The 26,017-nt window shown below is 36.0% G+C and overlaps 1 protein-coding gene across 1 annotated transcript; it reads left to right on the forward strand.

Moving 5' to 3' along the window:
• Window positions 1-832: 832 nt before the first annotated feature.
• LOC104917415 (sodium leak channel non-selective protein-like) lies at window positions 833-22,182 on the forward strand. The gene is made up of 5 exons (XM_010728614.1): window positions 833-974; window positions 3,296-3,478; window positions 19,535-19,618; window positions 21,245-21,384; window positions 22,050-22,182. The coding sequence occupies exons 1-5, from the start codon at window positions 867-869 to the stop codon at window positions 22,180-22,182; spliced, it is 648 nt and encodes a 215-aa protein (XP_010726916.1). The 5' UTR covers window positions 833-866.
• Window positions 22,183-26,017: the final 3,835 nt, after the last annotated feature.

Consider the following 26,017-nt stretch of genomic DNA (forward strand, 5'->3'; position numbering starts at 1 on the left):
CATCAGTACAGGTTAGGGGATGACGTGCTGGAGAGGAGCTCTGCAGAGGACTTAGGAGGCCTGGTGGACAACAGGTTGTCCATGAGCCAGCAGTGTGCCTTTGTGGCCTAGGAGACTAGTGCTATCCTGGGGTGCAATAAAAAGAGTGTGCCCAGTAGGTGGAGGGAGATGATTCTCCCCCTCTTCCCTGCCCTGATGAGGCCACATTTAGACTATTGTATCCAGTTCTGAGCTCCCCAGTTCAAAAACAGGGAAGTTGAGGGAGTCCAGTGGAGAGCCACAGAGATCATTGCGGCCTGGAGCATCTCCTATGAGGAAAGTCTGGATAATCTGGGTTTGTACAGCCTGGCGAAAAGAAAACCGAAAGGGGATCTGATAAATGTTTGTAAATATCTAAAAGGAGGTGGGAGGCAAATGGATGAGGCCAGGCTCTTCTTGGTGGTGTGTAGCGATAGCAGAAGGAGTAATGGCCTAAAACTTGAACATAGGAAGTTCGGTACTAATGTGTGGAAGAATTTGTTTACAGTAAGGGTGAAGAAACACTAGAGCAGATTGCTCAGAGAGGTTGTGGAGTCTCCTTCTATGGAGATATTCAAGACCTGTGTAACCACTTACCTGTGTGATCTATTGTATGGTATCTGCTTTAGCGATAGGTTGCTTTAGCGAGAGGTTGGACATGGTGACCTCTTGAGATCTCTTCGAATCTCTGTGATTCTGTGATTCTGTGATTCTGTGAAAATGTTTTAGATTAGTTATAAAACTGTTCAAAAGGGCATTATAAAATAGTTTTGGTGAATTAATGCCTTTTCTCTTTTTTTCTCCCCAAGGACATTTCATGATCATAGATAACAAAAGTTAACTTCAGGATGCTAAAAAGGAAACAAAGTTCAAGAGTGGAAGCCCAGCCTGTTACAGATTTTGGTCCTGATGAATCTTTGTCAGACAATGCAGATATTCTGTGGATTAACAAGCCAGTAGGTACCTTTTTCCATAGTTATTAATTGTAAGTTAAATGCAACTTATATTGTTGAAATATGACTTTTAAGAAAAGTTCTGAAATAGTAGTCAGAAACAGTTACTGAGCTGATCTGCAAGTTCTTTTTTTCTTTCATTTTATTTTTTTCAAAAACTCAGAAACTAAATCAAAAGGCTGGTTTTCCACATAGAGGTGATGGAGATGATCAAATAACATTTGCCAACATTCATCAACTTGGGTCTGTTCAGCCTTAAGAAAAGAAGACTGAGAGGGGATCTTATTAATGTTTATAAATATCTTAAGTGTGGGAGGCAAAGGACAGCGCTAAATCTCTTTTCAGTGGTATGTGGGGACAGGACAAGGGGAAATGGCCATAAACTGGAACACAGGAAGTTCTGCACAAATATGCTAAAGAGCTTCTTCACAGAGGGTGACAGAGCACTGGAACAGGCTGCCTAGGAAGGTTGTGGATTCTCCTTCTCTGGAGATATTCAAGATCCTCCTGGATCTGTGTACCCAGATGTAGGGAGCCTGATTTGCAGGGAGGTTTGAACTTGATGGTCCCTTCCAACCCCTATGATTCTGTGAATCTGTGATCTACTGATTGCTATTTTATACAGCCATGTTTTCAACGTCTCTGTTTCTTACGTAGTTATTAAAAGTAGAAGTGAATTTTGCAAAATGAGCTTTTGAAGAGAATGTCAAAAAAAGCATTTCATTGTTGAAATGATAGCCAGCAGTTGATAGTTTGATAGTTTGAAAGATTGTTTCATTAGGAACAAAGCTATTAGCAGAATGGACAGGATTAGGAAAATGCCTTTGCCACATAAATATGCTTGTTATTATTAAATCACTTCAGCAGTCAGTGTGCATCTGGGATTCCTATGTTTTTTGACTGATTCATGGTTTTGTAGAAAAGGCATTTTTGTGCTCCTCCTAAAGGAAAATAGAAAATTTTATTCTGTGAAAGTAGAAAGTAAAATATGCTAAAATAAATACTTATTGTTGGTATGACTTTCATTTAATGAAACTATCATGTCCATTGCATTATGGATCCCAGATCCATACTGCTTTGTTCCCAATTCTTAACACGTAAATCATTTACAACACCCATATATTAACTATTCATGGTAAATAATTTTAAAAAGAATGTTCACATTTAATTTTGTAATTAGCTCAAAATGTTATTGCAGGAATATATGCAGGGTTATTTATATATGTTTCTCAGTGCACAGTATTCAGCTTTTTCCTTGCCATACTGCTAAACAAGGTGCCTATTGCTCAGTATGTACAATATTAAACTTTTACTAAGGCAGACAAGAAGTTTATATATAAGCCAAAATTTACAGTTTATGTTATTTCTTTTCAGTTCATACAAGGCTTAAAACAAGGTTTGTATAAAAGTGACATGAGACAATGCATCAGATGACTTCCACTTTTGGATTATTAATTTGGGCCTTGAATATATAAACAGTAGAGGTATTCAATTCAGGTCAAATATGGTTACATTTAGGTGAGCATTAAACGAAGTAAATATTCTGGCCATTTCTTGATATCAGAAGGTGTGAATTGGTGTAAATGACTGTATAATTTTTTCTGCAAGTCTATCTATACTGATACATTTTGGTTTCTCATTAGACATTCAGCGTGGTTGGCATTGAATACAGCCTTATTAATAATGACTGTTTTGAGACGGAGACCTAAGTAGTTTTAGAAATGAACTGTTCTCTTATAGAAACAAAACTTGTTTTGAACAAAAGTGTATCCTGTTATAGAAGAAGTTGTTTTCTGTGACAGTCTTTTTCTATATTTATTCTGATGATTTTAATTCCTGTGCCTCTCAGTTAATTTTTGGAATTATGAACTGAAATAAAATCAACTCATCTAAAAAAAATCAATTCACCTAACTGTGAAATTAAACTTTTCCACAGATATTTTTATTTAATGCATTCACCCAATTTATAACATCTAATGTCATATATAGTCTGTATATGAAGTGTGTCAAGTTGTCATTTGAAAATAAATAGGATTGCAGAAGTAGAAAGAGTAGAATCTTTACTCTTGGTAGCCTGGCTCTTAATACTTAGTTTATGAATTATACAACCTCCCATATTACATAATTAACAACTTGTTTTGTATATTTCAAAAAGTCAAGAGTGCTTACTTTTGAGATTAGGACCTTAAATACGTGTATCATGATGTAAAAGAAAACCACGAATGTGTGTTTACAAGAAGTGTCAGTACAAGTTAGAGAGGATAAATATTTCAGCTGGTTTTAAACATTAAAGCAACATTGTGATGTCTTTTTTTCTTTTCCAGTGGGTACACTCTTTGTTACGAATCTGTGCCATTATCAGTGTTATTTCTGTTTGTATGAACACTCCAAAGACTTTTGAGCATTATCCTCCTCTCCAGTATGTGACATTTGCTCTTGACACTCTACTGATGTTTCTTTACACTGCAGAGATGATAGCAAAAATGCATATCCGTGGCATAGTTAAGGTAAGTATTTGGAAATTAACCTATATATGCTCAAGAAAATTGAGATGGATACATACCACTGACATCTGATCTTTCTTTCATAACTTCTCAGTTCCTTTTGCAATGAGTGTTCTTAGCTGCAAGAAACACCATGTCATATAAACAGAAAAAACAGATTGAGAAATGTGTGACTTTACTGCATAGTTAATCTCCACCTAAATTTAATACCAACATTCATAATAATTGTTTACTACTAGGAAATAGATAGTTTCATTGTATTAATTTAAAGAATGAAAAGCAAAATAAGCTGCATGTACATTAGCAATAATCTTTTGTAAATGTCTGGTGATGCATATATTGATATAGAACTTGGACTGCCTTTTCACAAGACTGGATATTTTGTTATGTGATTACTTATTTAAGTAAGAGCATTATGCCCTACTGTGAGCTGAATGAAAACATAATCTTGCTTTACTGTATTTTTTTTTTCTTAATGGAATGCATATTGGTAAACAAATGACTCTGTTATCATATATTTAGTGTTGTTGCTGGACTAAGTTTGTATTGGTAGGTATGGTATGGGAGAACAGTAACCTGCAGAATTTTTCAGTAGTCATCAATTTTTAGCATTATTTTACTGACCGTTTCTACAGTAAAATAAAAAAATACAAGTTTGTCTTATATATAGTAAAATACATCTGTTGTGCTTGTTAACAATACAATTTTTTCACTACTGCAGAGAGCAGATAATCACTGTGTTGATCTTCCTTTCACTGCTGAAAGGTCTGGTGACTCCAGAGACAAGTTAGCTCTTCGGTTTGTTCTGAGTTTGTGGGTAGCACTTTTTGTTTGCTGCCAAACTAAGATATTATGCCACCATATGTAATGAATTTTAATAGTAAAAGTTGAAGCATTATTAATATTGGTATTTAGGAAGTTACTGAAATAAGATGATTCTGATAAAATATTTTCACGTTATGTAAAGCCAAAGTAATCCTTTGTGAAGTGGTATTTCTGACTGCAAGCTATGCTTGCTTATTCATGGAGATATCCATTAGGCAGGTTGTTATGAGGACACAGAAGCTCACAAATGGGGAATTAGTGGCCAATATGAGCATTTGAACAGTGCAAAGTTAATGAGTTACTATTATAGCCAGTATGAACTTTGCAAAGAAGTAGGTATGCAAATACTGTAGCAGAAAGAAAGAGATGGATGGCCAACAGCATGACTTTTGTACAGAGCTTGTTTTCTCAGCCTTTGTGTATGGAAATACCATCTTCACTCACAGTCAACACCTAGAGGCAACGAATAACATATTGATGTATATTCTAACATCTTTCACTGGATTGTTTAAATTGTTGTTTTTGTGGATATTATGAACTTATCTTTGAAGCATATCTGAAGAGTTTGTCCTCAGAGAATGAGTAGCTGTCTGGAGTTTGTTCCACTGTCCTGACTCATGTTATACATGTATAAATGAGGATGCAAATTACTTGATTTGCACACTGACATTTTACTCTTCCTTTATGGGATAGAAGTATGGTAAAATAGATTATGCATAACCACTGTTGTGAAAAGAAAAAGTAGAAACTGACTGCATTTATTCTTACTGCATTTATTGTTATTTTAACAAATGAGTATTTGCTTATGATTAATGTCTTTTAGCATTCATCACTGAATGCAGTTACATTTAAATGAATTACTTTCTTTGATGCTATTTATAGTGTTGTAGAATAGTTTAGGTTGGAAGGGACTTTCAGAAGTCACGTAGTCCAACCTGCTGCCCAGAGCAGATCCTGTTAGATGAAGTTGCCCACAGTTGTGTCCACATGAACTGTTGACTCCTCTACAGATGGAGATTCCACAAGCTCACTAGCAAGCCTGCTCCAGGATTTGATCAAGCTCAGGCAAAAAATATATTTCCCTAGTACTTAAGCAGAATTTCTATGTTCCATCTTGTGTGCATTGTATCTTGTGTCATCATTGTGGACCTCCAAGAGTTTCACACCATCTTCTCTGCATCCCCTGATGAGACAGCTGCAAACAGCAGGGAGCTCTCCCCTCTACCTTCTCTTCTGAAAGCTTAACAAATCCATGTCATTCATCCTGACTTCCTGCTCTTTTCAGTGATCCTCTGCTAGACTAGCTCCATTATGTCTGTGTCTTTCTTGTACTGGGGAGTTCTAATCTCAACTCAGCTCAAAACGAGGTGTGGATGTGGTCACACAAGTGCTGATTAAAGGGAAATGGTTACTTCACTGCTGGCTGCATTACTGATGTGTTTAGGGATGAATTGTAGCTGAACTATGTGAACTTGTATTATATATTGTAATCTTCATAAAACAATGTTAGAATAGGATTAGCATTAATTTGTGTGAGCCTTTAAATTAGAGGTTAAAAATATGCTATCCACATGTTTCTTTGAATGTTAATCAATGAGTAATCCATTTTTAGTGAATTATTTTATTTGCTCTTTGGATTATTGATTCTAAGGAAAATATTGCTTCAATTATTCTTCCTATAACTCTGCCAAGAACATAATTATCTATGGACATAGTGGCAATCGAAGTAAAATACAGCACTGTTTAGAAGCCTATTAACACATGTTAAAGGTATTGTATATGAAACATCTTTATTGGAGAGAAATTGTCTATAAGTTATGGTCCTGATTTAAGTGCATTAAAAACTTTTAGGGAACATGGGATCAATTAATGTATTGCTGTATGATTCTACTGAACTTTACCATCAATCAGTAATTCTGTAGAGCCTTTGGATTAGAAGTGCTAGCAAAATTTCAACCTTGATTAATGCAAAATTTTGGTCCAGAGAGAAATCTAATTTATGGAGAAGATAGGCACTATTCACTTAAGTCTCAATTTATAACAGTATAAGTATAGCTGAGCTAAGAAGATTTTTGAAAATGTTAAGTCTCGTCTAATTAACACCTTCTGAGGACGAATCATAAATTTACGTACTCTGGTTACCAAGGGGTTTAGAAAAGGTAGTTTCTGAAAATTCTAGCCTTTTCTCTGTAAAAAGATTCTCTTTTCCCTGTGTGAACTAAGTGACAAAATAAAGTGATGCATTCATCCAAGTGCTTTGTTACCTCAGAAGGAAAGTTAAACTGAAATGTTGCCATGAGGTTGTGTCTTCTAGTGTTCATATTTCCTCCTGAATAATTATTCTTGCTAATTGAATCTATTTAAAATTTGAGCCACCTGTACCTTGTAAGTAATGATTGTTGCTTGCCACATTTGACAATACAATTGATTCAGTCAGAGGACTTCATGAATTACAAAGGCACTGCTCATACTGATATCTACCACCTGCAATACTGACATATATTCAGGCAAGGGGCTTGAAATATAGACATTAAAATAATCAGATGAAATCAGGGTCTTGAGGTGCTTTTGTTTTCAAAACAGTATGTTGATATTTCTTATTATTACTGTTATCATATGCTGTTGGCTTCTAATAGGTGTTTGTTATCCTGAAATGGCTCTTCTGGAAGTATTGAAATGGGGATAAATGCACAGTCAGATTATATTATGTATATAGGCACTATCTGGGAAGAAAAGACTGCAGAGCCTATGACATGATACTAGTATAATAGTTTCTGTATTATAGGCTATTGTTACTTTTCATAATTTTAAACAAATGCTAATAACATCTATACCATAGAAACTCATCTCTGAAAAATGTAGTACAGGCTATAATTTCTTACTGCCTGAGGTCTTCTAAAATACAAAATTCTAGGACCATTTGTGCAATGTTGGTTGTCTACATTATATAAAATGTATATACAAACATTAAAACCATCTTGTAATGACTTGTAAAGTTTTATGAGTTAGAGAATTAGACCAAGTCTGTTTCTTACAGTATAATTTGACACTTGAATTCTAAATAATATTCTGAACTGAAGAATGTTGGCCTCTGTTACAACTCACTGTGAAATAATGTGAAATAGCTCAGAAAAAAAAATGTGCACACAGTATTAAACATATTTGAAATACATTTGAAATTGAAATTGAAGAATAACTTTCAAGAATACTATCTGGTCTCCAACTGACGTTAAAAGTTAGGTGTTGATCATTTGTCAAGTAAATTATTAAGTAGGTATAAAAGAAAATGTTGTAGATAAATTAATGGACTATCTGGATTACTCATGCCAATATTTTTGTAGGAATAGAATATGAAGCATGCTAGCAGGTGGCTACTTAACTGTAGTATGTCTTAAAAAGGCCTAATACTTCAGAAATTAAAAATTATTATCTGATGTGGTATGTGGCAAAAGACTAGGAATTTAACAAAACCAGCTTACTGTGAATTTTAGTAATAGGATATTTTGATTGAAGGAGTTCATGCTTCTATTTTAATCACTGGTATCAGAAGAATACAAACAGTAGGTATCATTATCACGAATGTAAAGTCTTCCAGTCCTTACACGGTGTTCAATCTCATCATTCATTCAGTTCAGTGAAGAATTCTGTCTGAGGTGTTTCAAGAGGTTACTTAATTTCATTATATTTTTGATCCTCTCACATAGACGATGGAAATACATTAACTTAGGTCATCTTTCACAGCTATGCGTAGGTACATCTGCTCAGCAGATACGGGCTAAATCGCAGTCCCCTGAAACATGAAAATTCTGTGGTACTAAGTTGGCTGCTTAATGCTATGTAGTATCAAAGGGACATCTTTTATGACAGTATAGCAGGCAGTGATGGCTTTGTTATCAACCAGCCTCTAGAAGAATTCATTTTCTGGCAGGAAAGGCAGGGAGACTAACTTCTGATGGAAGGATTAAGCTTTTCTTTTCAACAGTGTTAGTGAACATAAAATCAGCAAAGTAAGGATACCTTACTTTAAAGATATAGTTGTTATAAGTTTCTACTTTCAGGCTTTGTATTAGAAGAAACAGTCCATGTAAACTACTTGCATTAGACACAATTGCCCTGGTAGCATTTAAAATAACCAATGAGAAAAATGTGCCAAAGTCCAAGGAACTGCAGAAACTATGACTAGATTGCAAAAGAATTCATATCCATGTCTCATCTGAAAATTCTGTTTGTAAAGAAGAAGAGATGAATGAAATTGGTTTCACTCTGTAGACATTCTGAGAGTATATGGAGTTATCTTCATTATACCCCATACTCATTGCAACTTCAAATCACGGTCACGATGGTATTACACCTAGATCATGTGAAATGGAGGCATGATTCATCTTATTGCTCTGATACCAAAGGAACTCTCTGAAATAAAATTTGTGAGAGTTCCCTCCTCTGTCTGTTAAAAAAGTCCAGTTGACCCTTATTTTGGTATTATTATGGCAGAAATTAGAAATGTCTTTTATGGGATTTAATAGAAATGTTTTTCTTTCCATATGTCAGCTAACAAAGGAAGTTAGAGGAAGTCAGTGGTAATGGCCTTGACATTTCTACTATTGTTAAATCAGCTACATTCACAGCAAACTTTTGTACAAACTAAAGGAGTTGCGACTGGAAGTGTGGGACTTTTTTCAGTAACACAAATTGCTATTCAGTGACTTCAATGTTCCTCCAAGTCTGAAGTCATACAGGAGCTGAAATAAAGCTTAATCTACTCCCAGCCCCATCACAGAACAGACAGGAGCTGTTTCTATTAAATACTGCTGGCCTGGTTCCTTCATTACCTGAAATCAATGGCTTTCAGCATGTCAGGTGTTGTTGGGCAGTGTTAGTGCTATACAGGCAGCCTGTTGTCATCACCATTTTTCTGACATGTGCTTTGGTTGCCGTAGCTGCTATCTCTGTGCTCCAGGTGAGAAAGATGAGGACATAGCTGGCTGGAGGCTTGTCTGAACAGCATGAACTTGCTGCTATGCTCAGTTCTCTGCAGCTAAATGGGGCTGTGCTCCCACAGTATACAGGCAGCTGGAGGCAGAGCAGGAACTTCTGCCTTGTGATGAATACTCTGGTTGCAATCATCTAAATTAGGCTTTGCCATGCTTTCTAGTTGCATGTTGCCTCTTTTTTTTTTCAGTCATCTTTGCTTGCATTAAATACCTTTTTGCTTCTTAGTTTTAGGATTTAAAATAGAAACAGTTTTAGTAGAACTCATCAAAACTAAGTTGTGGGTCTGTAGTTGTCTGTAATTAGCTGTTTACATTTGTGTCTAATAGAGGCTCTTCCAAAAGTTGGTTCAGCTGGCCTGTTTGTTGATTATAAGGGAAGCTTCAAGTAATGAGTCTGAGTGGTATCACCTAATCTTTAGGTATCTTGCAGTGAGTGGTTAAACAAATTCATTAGAGTTTTTTTTTAATTGATCACTACAGAAAATACATATATAGCTGGGTGCCAGCTTGGTCTTTAACTGTGGCATTAGCTCATTTATGCTTAAATGATTTTATTCCATAATAATAATCCTCATCTAGAAGTTTGTCTTGACTCATAGATTAACAAATTGTTGTTTAACTTACTGCAAATATCTTTTTTTTTTAGCCTTCTTTTCAGTATTTTTAACATTAAGCATTCCACCTTCAGCTAATGAGAGTGGAGTAATTACAAAATCAGTCTAGTCCTTCTGATGAGTCATGGTGATACAAATTTATTTTCAGTGAAACCCTGTCAGATCATTCAGTAGCTTTCAGCAACTTGATCAGGTCAGTTTGTCCTGTGCTACACTCTGAAAACAGAAGATGGAAATTCCAAAATGCCTGCACTCTGTGGCTTTAGATAAGCTGGTTACTCTACGGCATTAAATGAATTAAGGATTGGAAAGTTGTATTGTTTTCGAAGGCCAGATGGGAGAACAGAATATGTGGCTCCTGTTCTCCCGTGTCAGTGTGCACAGATGGCTTGTGGTGCCTGGTGGTGAGTACTCAGTTGGGTGTGCAAGTCACAGGCAGGATTGAGATCCTCAACATGGAAGGCAGGAAAGTAGCCAGCAGAATCAGTAGTAGGGATGAGAAAATTCTAAGATTCTATGATTGAAGATAGTGTAATTCTGTGGAAGGTAAAAAATAGAGAATATTACTTGCCACTGGTAACAAAAATGCTCATGAAGAAAACGTGAAGCAAAGTTCCAGTTAACTTTAATTTTGAGTTTTGATTATGCCTAGGGATTATGAGGTGAAAATTATTTGTCCTTACAATAAATTATTTTACATATCTATATGGAAGTTTAGAATTTGTCCTATATATAAGGTTATTAGAATCTTAGATGTTTAGTGCAGGTCTCACGCTATTCTATGCTGGGAGAATGTATTTTACAGCAAATTGACTTAAAACTTAAATACTGGAATATCCAGTTAAACATCTGTGACAGCTATGATTGATAGGCTTCAAATTTCATAACAGTGTTGATATTCATTACTAGAATAAGCCTTTCAGTCCTGTGTTGCAGTTCTGCTAAGCACATATCCATTGCAAGGACATTGCTTTCCAGCCTATTGGGATCCTGTTGCTAGCTGAATGCTCTGATGCTGTTTTCAGTCACAGGAAATTTAAAAATTTAAAACTGATTATCACAAGAAAAACACATAGGAAATTGCCCACAGCATGCCGTTAGTTCATTGTTACTGCCTGGGGGCAGGATAGAGCCTGCTGCACTAAAATATACACACCTGTCTCTATGGTTACTTGCTCCTGGTTTTGATGGAGTGTTTATTGCAGGGAAGTAATGACTCATATTACACAGTGTGGCTTTTTGCACAATTTTTGCCTTTGAATACTAGAAAATCAAAAGCATTTAAATTACTTTCTAAGCTTACATAGGCAGTATTTCAAAAATAAAAATAATTTCTCTAACCAGTCAGCGGGTCATAGAAGTTTTTTGTTGAAAATTATTTTGAGGGCATGGATAAACATGTCCAGTGTATTTAGTGAGTTGCTGTGGTGATCATAATTTAACCTTGAAGCTGATAAGAAAAAATATAAAATATATTGACTTTCATAATGTATTTTTAAAATACTTTTTCATATATAGCCTGATAAGATGAATGAAATTTTTCAGTGATGTTACATAAATAAGAGGCATTACCTATATAAAAAAATCATCAAGAAGAAAAATTATAATGGCATCCAAATCTCTGTGCAAGCGAATAATAACACTTTTGTGAAGCTGTATTTTCATGAAAAAAGACAAAATTTTGTGGATTTTTTAAGGTATTAACATCAGTGGAAAAAATGTTTTGTGTATTGTGTTCACCACCACTAATGAGAGTTTTTAAAATATTGCTTTCTTATGGCTGCATTAAGATTGTTGTTTCCATAAACTTTTCCTGGTCATTGTAGAATAAAATGCCTTCATCAGCTTTTAGTAATGCTAATTAACAAATGATAAAATCCTCCTTCTGAAAAAGGCCTCTTCCTTACGTACTCCACCTTTCATCATTGTGGCTGTTTTCTGTTGAAGGAGAGCTGCCAGCGATGGTCGTAGATGCGAGTTTGCCTATCAAATCTCCCAACTCAAATCTCTCAGATCTATCTGATGCTTCCAGGTTTGAGCTCTCAGCTTGAAACATCTGGATCCAAAGCAGCCCGTTGTATCTGGAGACCTGACAGTTTTGGGATGGCAGCACCCTGCCCAAACATCATGTCGCCTTCTCAAGGCATCAGAGTACCTCCAAAAACAAGTAAACATTCATACACATGGAACTGGGTAAAGAGCTGGAGTCTACCCATAGGACTGGCATCCTGAGGAGGTTATGCTAGAGGCACAATGTTGATGATGATTCTGGGTTGGAAGGCAACCATAGAGATTGTAGTAATCTGTTGAAAACAGGGCCTTCAATTTATTTATCCATTGTGCTATGAAGCTGTCATGAGTATTTCCAAGAAGGGAGGTACTAGAAACCTGGGCAGTATAACTGGGCAACCTGTTCCATTTTTTAGCTGTTCTCACAGTAAAGATTTTTTTTTTTTTTTTTTTTTGCGTACATCCTGGAAACAGTGCAGTTTCAGGTAGCATATTAATCCTGCTCCTGATTAGCCATTTTAAGAGTTGATGAACCATTAAGACATCCAAGGGAGCTGCGTCAGCAGTAAGACAATCCTTATGGCACTGAATACAGTTGGCTAATGAGCAGATGGAGGGGGAAATGAAATTCAGGTTGTCTGTGTGGTAACCCATGAAATCTCTCTGCAAGATGTGTTGTTGGCACCCATCTGGTGTGGAGCAGTGTCTGTAGAAAGCAGCTGTGTTACACACTGGTGGAACTTCCCACCCCAGAGGTTCTGTAGGCATACCAGGTGCTGACAGGGAAGTATGAGTCCCCTGTTAACTACAGGGGAAGGCCATGCCTGGCAGCTCTCCACGTTTAACTGTCCTCATTATTTATGCCTCAGCTGAATCGAGATGCTGTATGCTGATGTTGAGGGTAAAAGAGGGGTATTGAGGCATTCTGTTCCATTGGTCTGTGAAAACAGCCATTCCCTTTGATGCTTTTGTACTTGAGGGAAGGAATATTGTGTTTTCATGCCTGTTAAACTTCAACAGTTCTGTTTTAAAATACTTTCTTTAATACATTTTTTTCCACTGTTTTACAGCAAATGATGTTAGAGGATTTCTGGCAGGTAAAATGGACTTTGCTTGACTACTTGAAAGTCTTGAAAGTTCTTAAATTCCCTAAAACTATTCCCTTTTGTTGATTGCATAGGTCTTTCTCTGAACTGCCCAATTAACTATTATATTAACTATATATTAACTTATATTATATATTAACTATTCTATTTCCGATCTAGTCTTTTTTTGTTTTCTGGGTAATTTTTGCTATTAGTGGCAGCAACTGAGATGGTGAATAATATAGATCAGAAGCCTCTGATTATAATATGAAAAGTCAAATGCTAAATTTGATTAACTTCGTTACATAAGTTGACAAAAATCAAGCATGTATTCTGTCTGCACCTGAGATTGTCTTTTTATGAATGAAATATTCATGATAATTCCTAAAGTAAACTGAAAATTTCAGCAAATTCACTTTTTTTTCCCTTAATTTTATAATATGATTAAGTAATGGTGCTGTTGTCGTTATTGCTGTTTTATAATTGTGGATTTCATTTGTGTATGTTTTCTGTTTGTAGCATACATAGACTAACCCTCTAATTTAAAGGACAACAAAAGCTGTGTTTTGTTTTCTCATATTATGATTAGGGCAGCTTTGTTTTGCTTGCTGTAATATCAAGTGATTTTTCCAAGGCTTCTCCAGTACAGAATACAAGATTAATGTAAATACTGCATTGTGTGTAATGACAAAGATAAATTAAACAATTTGTAACATATTCCTTGGAAGCATTTGATGATGGAGCAGTTCAGTGCAGTACACAATTAGATACAAATTGAACTTGTGTAACTTGGTACAGTAATATTACACAACTATAACCATTCAGAGTTATGTTTCACAATTGTAATTCCACTGGCTCTTCCAGATGAACCACTGTTATGTGAATAGATTTTAGAATGAATTTTAAAGAAATTCTAGCACTGTGAATGAAGATTTTGAAGAAAAGAAGACACGCAGAAATGAGAAGTGTTGGCCTGATCTTTTATTATTTCTTCTTTTCTCAAGTACAGTATATATTTTGTTTCATTTTGAATAGATGCTGTCACACCTGCAGAGGATTAAATTTGAAGTTGCCACCCATTATAGAAAGAGAGAAACCAACTAATGTTTGATACATGAACAAATCAGATAAATAATTTTATCTGGAGACAGGACAGGAGAATTCAGAACAGAATTCTCTGTTATGTGTGAGGATGGTTTGGGGAGTATTTGAAAGTTTGGGTGCTAGATTGGATTTGTCCATGTCATTCTTCTACTAGATAAACACATGAACTGCAGGATTTTAAGGAAATGGGAGAAGTTTGGAGATTAGCCAGAAACATATTGGGTGTATGTGTAAGTGGGGTGGGAGTCAGATACCCTGTTGTATGTATTTTTATCTGTGTTTGCAGGAGAGAGAGAGTTCACACGAGATTCTCCCTTGAGATCTGTTTTTTTCTCTCTTCTATTCCCACTCCTTTCCCTAGTGTCCGATAAGGCCGTGGAGGGGAAGGGTGATCCTTCTGTCCCCAACTTAGTTGTGCTCTCTGTCTTAGCTCATGCTTTTTGCATTATAGTGACAACAACGTAGGGGGAAAATGGCCCTTCTAAATTATCATTTCCTCTATTCCTTCTTTTCCTTCTATTTACTCCTCTGTATTTATGCTGCTCCTAAAATGCCAGTAAATGTCAGCTTCCACTTGTTAATGCTTATTTGTAGTGCTACATGGAATAGCCCACATGAAGATATGAAAAATTTGCTCTGAGATGTTGATGTGCTTTATTTATCACCACAACAGGCAGGATCAGCAACCATGGCAGAACAAGCTAGCTGGTTGTTCCCAGGCTTGCTTAGGCATCATATTTGTGCCCCCTTTCAGCTACCCTGTTTGTCTGAGGCTGGGTGAATAAGATTCACCTAACAACAGATCCAAGACAGCAGATCTGCTTTCTGGAGCAGATGATGATAAATCTGATTACCATCAGAGCAAATGTCACACCACCTTTTTTATTTCACTTTCCCACAGAGGCACCTGGAAGAGGTGGGAGGAAAGAATTCTGAGAACAGGTTGTAGTAAAAAATGAGAGAGAAAAAGAAATTCCCTGAGGCACAGGGAGGCAGAGGAGGCTTTTCACTTGCAGTGATTTGTTGCTTATCCTGCAGCGTTCCTGAGAAGCGAGGCAGAAATGACCTACGTGACAGACTGCACTATCATCCAGTTAAGCTGTGTGCTTTACCACTGAGTTACTGGAATTGCTTAACAAAATTAGCAGACAGAATCAATCTTCTAGCATACTACCTTTATGCAATTCAGATGTTGATTTTATTTTGTCTTTGGCAAGGTTGATATCAAAATAAACTTGAATTAAAAACCAGTAGTCTAATGAGTCTTCCCTTCTGTTAGACACTAGACTGTTCTCAGGACGTGACTTCCTCAAGTGAGATATGGCTCCAGGCTGTGGTTCCATCTGTATTTTATACTGGCTCACATTTCTGATGAAGTAGGTCTTATAAGTGTAGGCTTTTTTGTGAGTGTGTGTAACTGGTCCTGAGGGCACATAATAATGTCAATTGCTGTTTTATCTGTAATATGATGGCTATGACTGAAAAAGTGTTATCATTCTGCATCTCAGTACTGTCATAAGGGTGTTAGTATACCAAGTGAAAATCAAAAATGAAGAAATGAGTAACATGTTGTACTCTGTTATTGTAATGATGATGGTATTAGAGAAAAAAGGATGAGATAAGGAGAGTATAGGGAAGAGTTTGGGGCCTGTTTTCAAATATGCGAAGGAACACTAAGATCTTATGCTGAATTTGAGGTATTCTTTCTTAGTTACAGCTGTATCACCATGGCAGGATTAACATGTTCTTTCAGGGCAGAGAATATTGCAGTTAAGACTGTTATGGCTGTTCTTTTGGAATATCAAATTCCAGATTAATTCAGATGAGCATCACTGAGAGCGAAGCAGCCCTCTGATCCATTCCACATGGACTGTTTACCAAGAATGCCATTTCCTTCATTTTGTACTAGTCTGGCAGTGGTGCTGGCCTGGAATAAATAAGTGCCGAGGGAGAAGATTAAAGGGCTATTAGGAGAAACTGGAGAGACCAGGAGTGACGCTTGCAAAACAATGAATAGAGAGTTAATGAAGAAAAGATTTATCCATTTAGCTAAGCTATATTGCGACTTTGACCTTCACATTTTTTATTTTATTTATTTTTTTTTTTTAAGGACTAGCATTAACTGCACTGTCAGAAGCAAAGGATTTTGTTGTCTATGTAAACTGTATGTCTGCTGGAGAAACTTTCTATGCTTGCTGTGTACATTAAAGAATTCAATGTCCACTGCAGACAATAGAGAGTCAGCAACTTTAATAGCTTTGTGAGTTTGGGATTAAGCCTCAGCATGAGGTTTTAGTCTACAGTACTAATCCTTCATCTTTTGTAGATGTTTAGACCACATTTCAAAAACTTATGAACAGTAATGTTAATGATATAGAATAGTGCATTCACAATAAAATGATAACTTCATTAATAATTCTCCATTTCCAACAGACATCATGGAAAAAAAGATGAGGGGTTAACAATTCACAGTGCTTTAACTGCTTTAAGTAAAAAAGTAACTGCTTGTATTTAATCACACGCATTTGTATTCTTTTCCATTTGTGAGAACAGAATGCTATTCACTTAATGAGCATTTGAACCTGGAGCTTTGTTAAAAGCTGGAATAGAGGGAATGAAACTCACTGCTCAGTGCTATCAATATGTGAACATTAGTCTGTGTTAAATCTGAATTAGATTTTTTGTGGAAAGTCAGTATCCAGGTTCATATTAAAAAGAATATTCTGTTTTTCACATTAAGCAGGATGTGATCCTGCCTTAAAAATTCCTCCAATCTCTAATAACATCCCCCATACACAGTATATACACTTTTAAAGATTTCCCACCATGCCCACTGCCATCCATCGACAAGTGTGAAAACAATTTAGTCAAGATATGCAAAGCAGATAGGTCCAGCAACTCCCCAGAGTGAGTGGTCTCTGTGAATGTAGTCCAGGTGGCCAGTGAACCCCTCCCCTTACTGGAAGGATGTGCTGATACATAGAAGCAGTATGAGTGGTGAGAAAGCTGAAAGGGGTCATGACATTCTCTTCTGTAAGGAAAAGGATCAGAGCTGATGCAATCATGCCATGTGTATTGTGGAGAGTAAAAGCAATTTCTAAAAAAAGATTTAGCTTTTTGTAAGTACTTGTGGGATTATTCAGAGGAGAGTGAATACAGGAACTCCTGTACAAGCTCATGCTCAAATCTATATAGCACAACTCATGGAAAACTTCTTGCTTAGAGAAATGGTGCTAAGGAGATGAAAGGTGAGCTTTTCAGCTAGAGAAAGACCAATCATCGTCATTGTTCATAGGTACAATTGAAGGCTGCTTGTTGAAATGCCACTGGAGATTTGTTTAGTGAGTGGGAACAGGGATAAGTGGTATCTGCCTCATAATTACTGAGCATAACAGCTGAAACAGCTGTCTGTTTTGCCTTGAATGAAGATTTTCTTAGTTCAGACTTTACTGTGGAACCAGGTCTACTTTCTTCAGAAGGGACAGGTCAAAATTATGATGCAGAGGTTCTTGTTTGGTTCTTGACTTGCAAATTTCCTGATTTGCAGTAGTCCTTGTTCAGGAGCGATTCAGGTTGGATATCAGGAAAAGGCTCTTCATCAGAGAGTGGTCAGGCCCTGGAACAGGCTCCCCTAGGTAGTGGTCATGACACAGAGCTTGCTGGAGGCCAAGGAGCCTTTGAGAAATATGGTCTGATTTTTGGGTGGTCCTATGTTTTGGGTGGTCCAGGAGTTGGACTCAATGATCTGTATGGGTCCCTTCCAACCTGGGATATTATATGATCCCGTGATACTATGATTCTCATAGTTAGTAGGTTGAGGACTTAAAGATGATTATGAGTTAGAAAATATCCTGACTGAAAAAGAGTGTTGAGGTTTTCTGCACTTTATTTTTAATTTGAAAATCACTTACTGCATTACCCTTATATTCTTCTTCTGTTTGCTTCTGCCCTAAATAATTTTTGCAACTGAAATAAAACTTCAAAAAGCCCACAAACATTTTATTTCTATTTACACAATACATCTTGCTGTCACCTACTGCAAGGAATGATAAATCCTCTCCAGGATAGTGTATGACATTGAAAATATTATATTAAAACAAAACTACTTGTCTGTGCTTTTTGAATTGATGAAAATGCTGAGTCGTTTAAAAACAAGTACAGATCAAATGAAATAGCTATCACTGAGATAAGAAACAATGCATATCAAGCCAGGAATCGCATTTCTGTCAAAATTCAGTCCAGTAATGTTTTCAAGATTTCTGAGAACTGACAATTATTTTCATTCAGTTATATCTGTGACAAGTGGATGCATAACACTGTAACTGGAGGAACACTTAAACAGAAGAAAAGGAACCAGAGGATGTTTAAGGCAGAGGAGGGTACATACATTCAATCCGTTGCGAGAAAGTTCATTCGGAAAGGGATAATTTTCATGTACCCTCCCAATATCTCTGCATACATTTTTGTTCCAAGATAGCATAAAACTGAGTTATCCACATTTCTTAGGTCTAGTTTTGTCTGGTCTTTGTTCCAGCAAGCTGCATCTATCTACATGCATTTGATCTCCAACTTCTTCTGTGTTCCATGAGCTGCCACAGAATTCTCTAAGCTTCAGATATAATCTCCTTAATAAATGATGTTTTGTTTTGTTTTTGTTTTTCCCGTACAACGGTTGAAATAAAGTATGAGCCATTAGCAGTGTTATGTTGTGTTATGTTGTGCAGGGTGTATATTTCATGTCTTTGGGAATGGCATGGAATGTGGGGATACCCAACTGTGCGAACTGGAGCATTAATAGAGTGCAATAGGAAGGAACCGAGCTTTGCTGCAGCCTTCTCTATGCTGCCTTTTAGGAGTGGTCTCTGGATTAGACCATTGCCAAACCCAAGCTAAAGTATTATTTTAGAGAGCTAGTTGAAGAAAGTCTAAAACAGAGCCTGTGAACAGATAGGAAAGCATACACGTGACCAAGGATGCAGTGCTCAGTTTTCTTTCCTAAGTCTCTTTTATTCAGTAGTGCAGAGGTATACTCTGAATACTTCTGTGCTAGACAATCAATGGAAGTGCCAATAATATAGGAGTTAGAAGTTTCACCATACAGTGTATTATCAAAGCTTAAGAAAGAATCGTGAGTTTGAGATATGAGGAGTTGCTCAGGAAATGTCTGAAACAACTGGAAAGCCTATGTTGTATCAAGATGCAAGTATCGTACTGTGGTCAGAACAGTGTTCATTTTTGTGTATATTCTTTTTTCAATTACATCAGGGTATAAATAACAGGCCTCTTAAGAAGTTCTTTTTGACTCAAGCTGAGGAGATGTGCTGCACAAGAATGAAACTACCAGAGACGGGTTCTTTTTTCCAACTACATTTGTTTATGATATCCTGACAATCAAACAACAACCTCTTAGCTTTTATTTCTGTCTCGTAGGGGGATAGCTCCTATGTAAAGGATCGTTGGTGTGTGTTTGATGGATTCATGGTCTTTTGTCTTTGGGTGTCCCTAGTTTTACAGGTAATTATTTCACTTACCTTTTTCAATAAAAAGTTCCTTAATCATGAAAAATATATGGCATAAACAAGTAATTATGAGTTCTGGAAGTATAATTCTACGTGGATCAAGCTGTTTTTTAATAATATGCCAAATTCATTAGCACTTTGATTACACTTTGTGGCATATCTATAGTAGCAATTTAGTTTATCTGTTAGTATTTATCCTGTTTATTTATTTATTTATTTATTTTTGCCATGTAGAAGTTAGACATTAATCTGAAGCTTGTAACTGTAAACTGTCTGCCTAGTGAAAAGGAGAGGGGGGCAACTATAGAGACCCATTTGTCCGTTACTCTTTTTGACAGTTATGCTGATCTCCTTCTATTGTGCTTAGAAAGATGCAATGGTGGCTAGCTTAGGCAACAAAAGGGAGACTGATTCGCAGGGTAGACATTTACCATGACCTTGGCATGCTGATAGGGTGAGTGGAGGGGTTTCATGTAATATGGGCCACAGGTAACAAAACCTTTTACAGAATGGAAGATAAAGCCCAATGGAAAAAAATTAGTAGTAAATACAATTGGAAAGAATGTGATAAATTTTCATAAGGTAATGAACTTGGACATATTGCAAAAAAAGTCATGAACTGTTAAGGTACAGGTGAAATTGTGTCCCAGTTGGTAGACCTTAACCTTAGCCATTTTTGGAGTAAGAACAAATCAAGGACTGTGAGGGTAGGCCTATAATGATACAAGGACTGTTACAAGTTCCATTGCAATTGACATTTGGCAAAATGTATCCACTTTTGAAAAGTTAAAGATAGACATTGCCATTTTCTACTTCATATACACAGAAAGCATTGGTGTACTATGGACACGTATAGAATGAAAATTGGTCATTACAGATACGCATCAGAGATAGCTCAGCCTGTGCTGAACTATCAGGTTCTGCCTCCATTTTCTTAACACTTTTAGCAAATATTAAATTAAGTAGTAACTCTCAGAATGAGAAATGAGGGTAAAGACAAGACATTTTTACTGATTCATTCTAAAGGAGATGCTTCTTCTGGAGGCACTCCTAACCCGTCAAAGTGTTAAGGAAATGGTTCCCTGTCTTGAAGCTTGACTGAGAAATCTGTGTCCTAAGTAGAACATATGCAGTTCATGCTTCTGGAGTTAAAAGAAGAACCTGTAAGCATACTGGAACATGTAAGGCAATCTGGATAAATCTACTTTTATATCATAGTAAAAGCCTTAATGGTGTGCATCGTTAACAGATAACTAACTTTCATACTGGAAAGTGTAAACCATTCACTTCTAACAAAAGAGATATAGGACTAGCACACATGCATGCAACTAACACAAACTTTCACGCTGTTCTTGAGTACTTTGAGATAAAAGCATTATAAACATAGGCGGAGTATATTGAGTATTTTTCAGTTTTCACTGTGGTAACTCAGAAATGGGTTAAAGATTTTACCAATATGTTTCTTTTCAAAAACATGTTTAAAATGAAGCATAAAATGAATCAAGGGAAGGCTGAACAATTAAAATAAAAATCATGTATAGTTTTTAGTTCTAAGCGTTTACATGGATACCAAGAGGAACAGGACAGGTTTATCAAGACAAAATAAATTATTTTTTTGTAGGTGTTTGAAATTGCTGAAATAGTTGATCAGATGTCACCTTGGGGCATGTTGCGGATTCCACGACCACTCATCATGATTCGAGCATTCCGGATATATTTTCGTTTTGAGCTACCAAGAACTAGGATAACAAATATCCTAAAGTAAGTAAGGTGGTTATCTAAAGAACAACAGACTTAGAAGACTGAAAATGCAGCTGAGAGAATGATGCTTAATGTATATAGTCTTCCTGAGTTTTATTTCTGGGCAAAAAAAAGGAATTACCAAGTTTTCTATAAAATAATAATACCAAATATTTAGATAAATCTTAATGCATTTTGCTAATAATTTTAGCTAGTGATTTTCAACCAGTTGAAACAAATTCTCTTTGATTAATATGACAGAACAGTAATAAAGTTGTAATGTTATGTGTGTAAGTGTTTCGCTATATGTATACAGATACATGCAAGCATACACACGAATATATTCTATAAAATTTGTAATAGTGAAAGTCATAGTAATGTGAAAGGGTTCTCTTATTTATTTGATATAAGCTTTCCTTCATCATCTCATCTGTGTAATTAGTTAGATACTATTTTACAAAAGCTAATTTCCACATTTTATTTACTTTTATTCTTCCTTCTGTATATTGTTTTAACTTAGGGATTTAGAAAAATTGTAGCTTCATTTTCTAGCTCTGGCACATAGCAAGAGATCAGTTCTAAGGGCAAATTTTCTGTGGGATGAAATGCTGCTCTCTGTGTGAGCATATTTCTATTCTACAGTTTTTCAGAGATGGCTTCATTGTGCTGTTCCTTTCTTTTGCCAGGCGTTCTGGAGAGCAAATCTGGAGCGTTTCAATTTTCCTTCTCTTCTTTCTTCTCCTATATGGAATCCTGGGGGTGCAGATGTTTGGAACTTTTACATACCATTGTGTGACCGATGACACACAGCCAGGGTGAGTTGTCCTGGGCAGGTATAATGTGGGACTGTTCATCCAGTGGATATGAATAATTTCAGTTAGCATAAATGGATGTAAATGTATGTAAAATGGTATTAAAATAAATTCCCCAGGATAAATTTGGGATACAAAAATGTTATGAATTACAAAAAAAGTGCAAAGTTTAAAGAAGATTACAAATTAAGGCATTGAGTGGCAGGCTGTTTGAGGGGCAGTGTGTAGGGGTGCATGTGGCTAGAGTGTAAGTGAGAGATCAGGGGAGGCTCTAGGACGAGCATTGCTGCCTGTGGCTGAGTCAAATCACTAATGTTTTTCATCAGCTCTCGCTATGTTCTCCTATCTTTTCCCAGAACGTATGTGTATGGGTCAAGACCTAAAGTAACGAGCAAACCTATCCACAGAATCTCACAGTCTTTTTAGAATGGCATGTCACTGAGACCTGATAATTAGATGTAAAGCTGAAAAGCCTTTCTACCCACCCTTTGGATTACACATTATACTATTCTCGTGATCAAGTGTACACCACATTTTTGATTCAGTATATACTTAAGATTAATTTGAAGCACAGTATAGCCCTTTCTTGCTGGGATGACCCATAACATTACACTTCTACAAATGTATCTTGGATATATGCTTGGCCATCATTTTGGGTTTCTATTGAATCTATATTTTTATTGTTGGTGGTGGTTCTCCTGTTTCTTTGGATAAGGAAACATTAGCTCTGGAGTTGAAGCTTTGCTTTGGTCAAAATGGAATCCTTTTATTTCTGTATTGAATTTGTCAAAACATAAATAGAATAGACACTATAAGAAAAGCAAAACATTGCTTAATTTGCTACCGTGATGAATAAAAAGTCAAACTACTGCAAAATGGCATGTTAAAGATTTTTCTAAAATAGGGCCTATAAGCTATGAAATTTAAAATGAGATTATTAAAAGCAGCAGATCAAAAAAGGTTACAAAATTACTTCAGAATATAGTAGACATTACACGGTGTTTTGTTAAATGAAAGAGGTGTTTGAATTTTGGATATTTTCTTATTTATTTAGTCAATATTATAGAACGTGGCTGTTCTTCACCTAGGTAGTGAATGAGATATTTTATTCTAGCTTTATAGCATGGATTTTTTATTTTCCCACAGACAAGGAGGAAAAAAAAATCTTTGTAAAAAATTTATTTTCAATAATGCAATCTATGTTTTGCCTATGTTGTTTAGGAAAGCAGGAAATGGGATAGGTAACACAGGGAAGATTGGGCATTATGTAATTACTTATATCAGTGGCTGTAGCCTCTCCTTGAATTCAGCTGAAAAAGATACAGCAGGACATTACAAGGTGTGTTTTCAATATAGATTAATGAATATATAATTTTAAGGTTTCCCATAAAAAAAAATCTCCAATTTCCTTCGCATCTAGTGGGGTACTCTCTAAATACTGCATTACTGAAAAAAAAATAGTTAAGTGTTTATGGTTCAATTTTAGGTTGTTGAAAAGCTGAATTACAGGGAAAGGCTAAAAGGGTCAAATATCCAGTACATAAAATGAAAATAAAAACTTATCTGAAGTATGTTTAACTTGGAAAAGTCAAGTATACAAACTTAAGGAAATTTGAGACTTGAGGCTGAACATCAGTCCTTAATTTAATCAGTATCATCAAGCCTATTTTTTTTAGCTGTTCAACAGTTAGACATCCAATTTAATTTTTGAATATCTGAGACAGTAATCTTCTGAAAGTCACTAAATAACTTCTCTCTTATGCAAACCTAACTTGTAACTTTAAATGAGGTTGTGTGTGAGGACTACACTTACACTGCAAACCTCTTTTTCCTTACAAGTGCTGCCTCATTTACTTTGACAAATGAAGGGTGCTCACACAATAAACAATATATGTATTTTTTTTCTCTTTGTCCTCTGAGCTTGTGCCTTACTTGTGACATACTCCTCATTCCTTCCCTGAAAATACTGATTTCTTTTTCTTATAATGTTCATCATTATGCCTTGAGAATACTTACATATATCTGACTGTTTTTCATTTCTGAAGAATGCAGAGCAGCAGCACTGGGTGAAATTATTCTGTCCTCTCCTTGCATAGGTCATGGCTGACCCTACCAGAACTGCCTGCAGAGATTGTAATAACTAACTTGGATTGGGAAAATAGAAATCAAGAATGTAGTAACAGTCATACTTCCAAAAGAGGACAAGTTGGAGGCTGACACTTGTCCAGATTGTAGTTAAGAAAGAAGGCAGCATGCAGCTTGAATCAAGGGAAGTTTGCTAGCTCTGATGTAGTAGAGCACATAAGCCTAGACAAATCTGGCATCTGTTTCTCTACTTTATAATCAGGTTTCAACATACTTTCCAAACTGGAATCTATCTGTTTGTTTGTGTCTCTACCTGAGGTAATTCTGTTCCAGGCCATGGAGAGTGGCTAACGTTGACTGTACTTGGCATTAAGTAACTTAAGAGACTAAAGTGCATCTTCTAATGAGCCACAGCTGTAATACTCAGTATTCTGAAAGCCAGATCCAAGACTTCTAAGACAGTCTTAGGAAATGAAAAGCACACAGTTGTGGCCACCTTTAAGTACTTTAATTTGGGGTGATTTACTTTTTACTAAGCAGAATTCTTTGGCAAAAAGCAAGGATAAAATCTTATTATGGAGGTCAAGACTAAACTATTTCAGAAATCACTCTTAGTAAGTCTACTGCCTTCTGAATTACTATAATAAAGGAGATAAGTGTCTTATGAAAATGACATCTTAAAATCTTGATTTTCTCCCCTGTTTGAAAGGACATGGCAGCCACATCAGACGCTCATTGCCTCTTTGACTGCTGCAAGTTCTTTTATCTTTCCATACTTCTTGACACCCACACTCCCTGACCTCCTGTCTCTCCACCTCCTCAGTGATTTTCTAATGTTAACTCAGACAAACTGAAATATTGAAATGAGCTTACTGTGGTCTGAGTTTTTCATTCCATCTTATTCCATCTGTGAAATCAGCAAAATCTGACTTCCTTCTAAAGGTTGAAAAGTTGAGTTTTTGTTGCTGTTATTTTTGTTTGATAACTCTTTTTTTTCTCTCATTCGTATAATCTTTTTTTTTATTTTGCCAGATTTCCTTTTCCCCATGGGGAACGCTGCTTCTTCCCAGGCAATTTTCTAATTCAGTATTCCCTTATGATTATTACTTATCTTTTTAAAACTCTGCTGTCATACCTTTTTCCTGATGATTTCTCTGACTGCTATAACTTTTTTTTTTTAAGTCGGTAAGTGGTATACCGCATGGACTTCCTCATTATAGATCTTCTTTATTTGCTTGAAAGACATAGTTTGGTTGTAATGTAATGTATTTATAGACAACTATCTAAATTAGTGAATACATTATAAACTGCTTGACACATTCTTTTGTTTCTTCTGAAATTATTTTCTAAGAAGTGAACAATATGAGGAAAGTAGGCTGTGTTCCCACATCTCCTTTGATTGATTCTTGGGCACCTCCAGTGTACAAAAGTTACTTCCACCAGGACAGAAGCAATTTTTTTTTCTCTTGTGAGAGAGGTTTATATATCTTCATGCACATGCTACTGAGCGTTTTGTTGTTTTGTTTTTTTTTTTTTAATTATTATTTTTAATTTTGTTACTAAGACATGTTTGGCTACATACAAGTTCTTTTGCACAGCAGAATTAAATTATATGTATTCCACAGCAGAAAATTTTACTTCTGTAGCTTCTTTAGAGCTTCCCCCCAGCCAAAGGGAGGTTAGCATGGCTAAGGGCCATAAAATATCATAATTGCCTAATTCTGTATACTCACTCTTTAAGGTTCTGTGTTTATGCT

This window comes from Meleagris gallopavo, chromosome 1, assembly GCF_000146605.3.
Source record: "Meleagris gallopavo isolate NT-WF06-2002-E0010 breed Aviagen turkey brand Nicholas breeding stock chromosome 1, Turkey_5.1, whole genome shotgun sequence".
Lineage (NCBI taxonomy): Eukaryota > Metazoa > Chordata > Aves > Galliformes > Phasianidae > Meleagris > Meleagris gallopavo.

Bases quoted from the DNA above. Each gene is read 5' to 3' on its own strand.
- LOC104917415 (XM_010728614.1), top strand. From the start codon at position 867: ATGCTAAAAAGGAAACAAAGTTCAAGAGTGGAAGCCCAGCCTGTTACA. The intron at 3,479-19,534 runs GTAAGTATTTGG...TCTGTCTCGTAG, and splicing joins ATATCCGTGGCATAGTTAAG to GGGGATAGCTCCTATGTAAA. The intron at 19,619-21,244 runs GTAATTATTTCA...ATTTTTTTGTAG, and splicing joins GGGTGTCCCTAGTTTTACAG to GTGTTTGAAATTGCTGAAAT.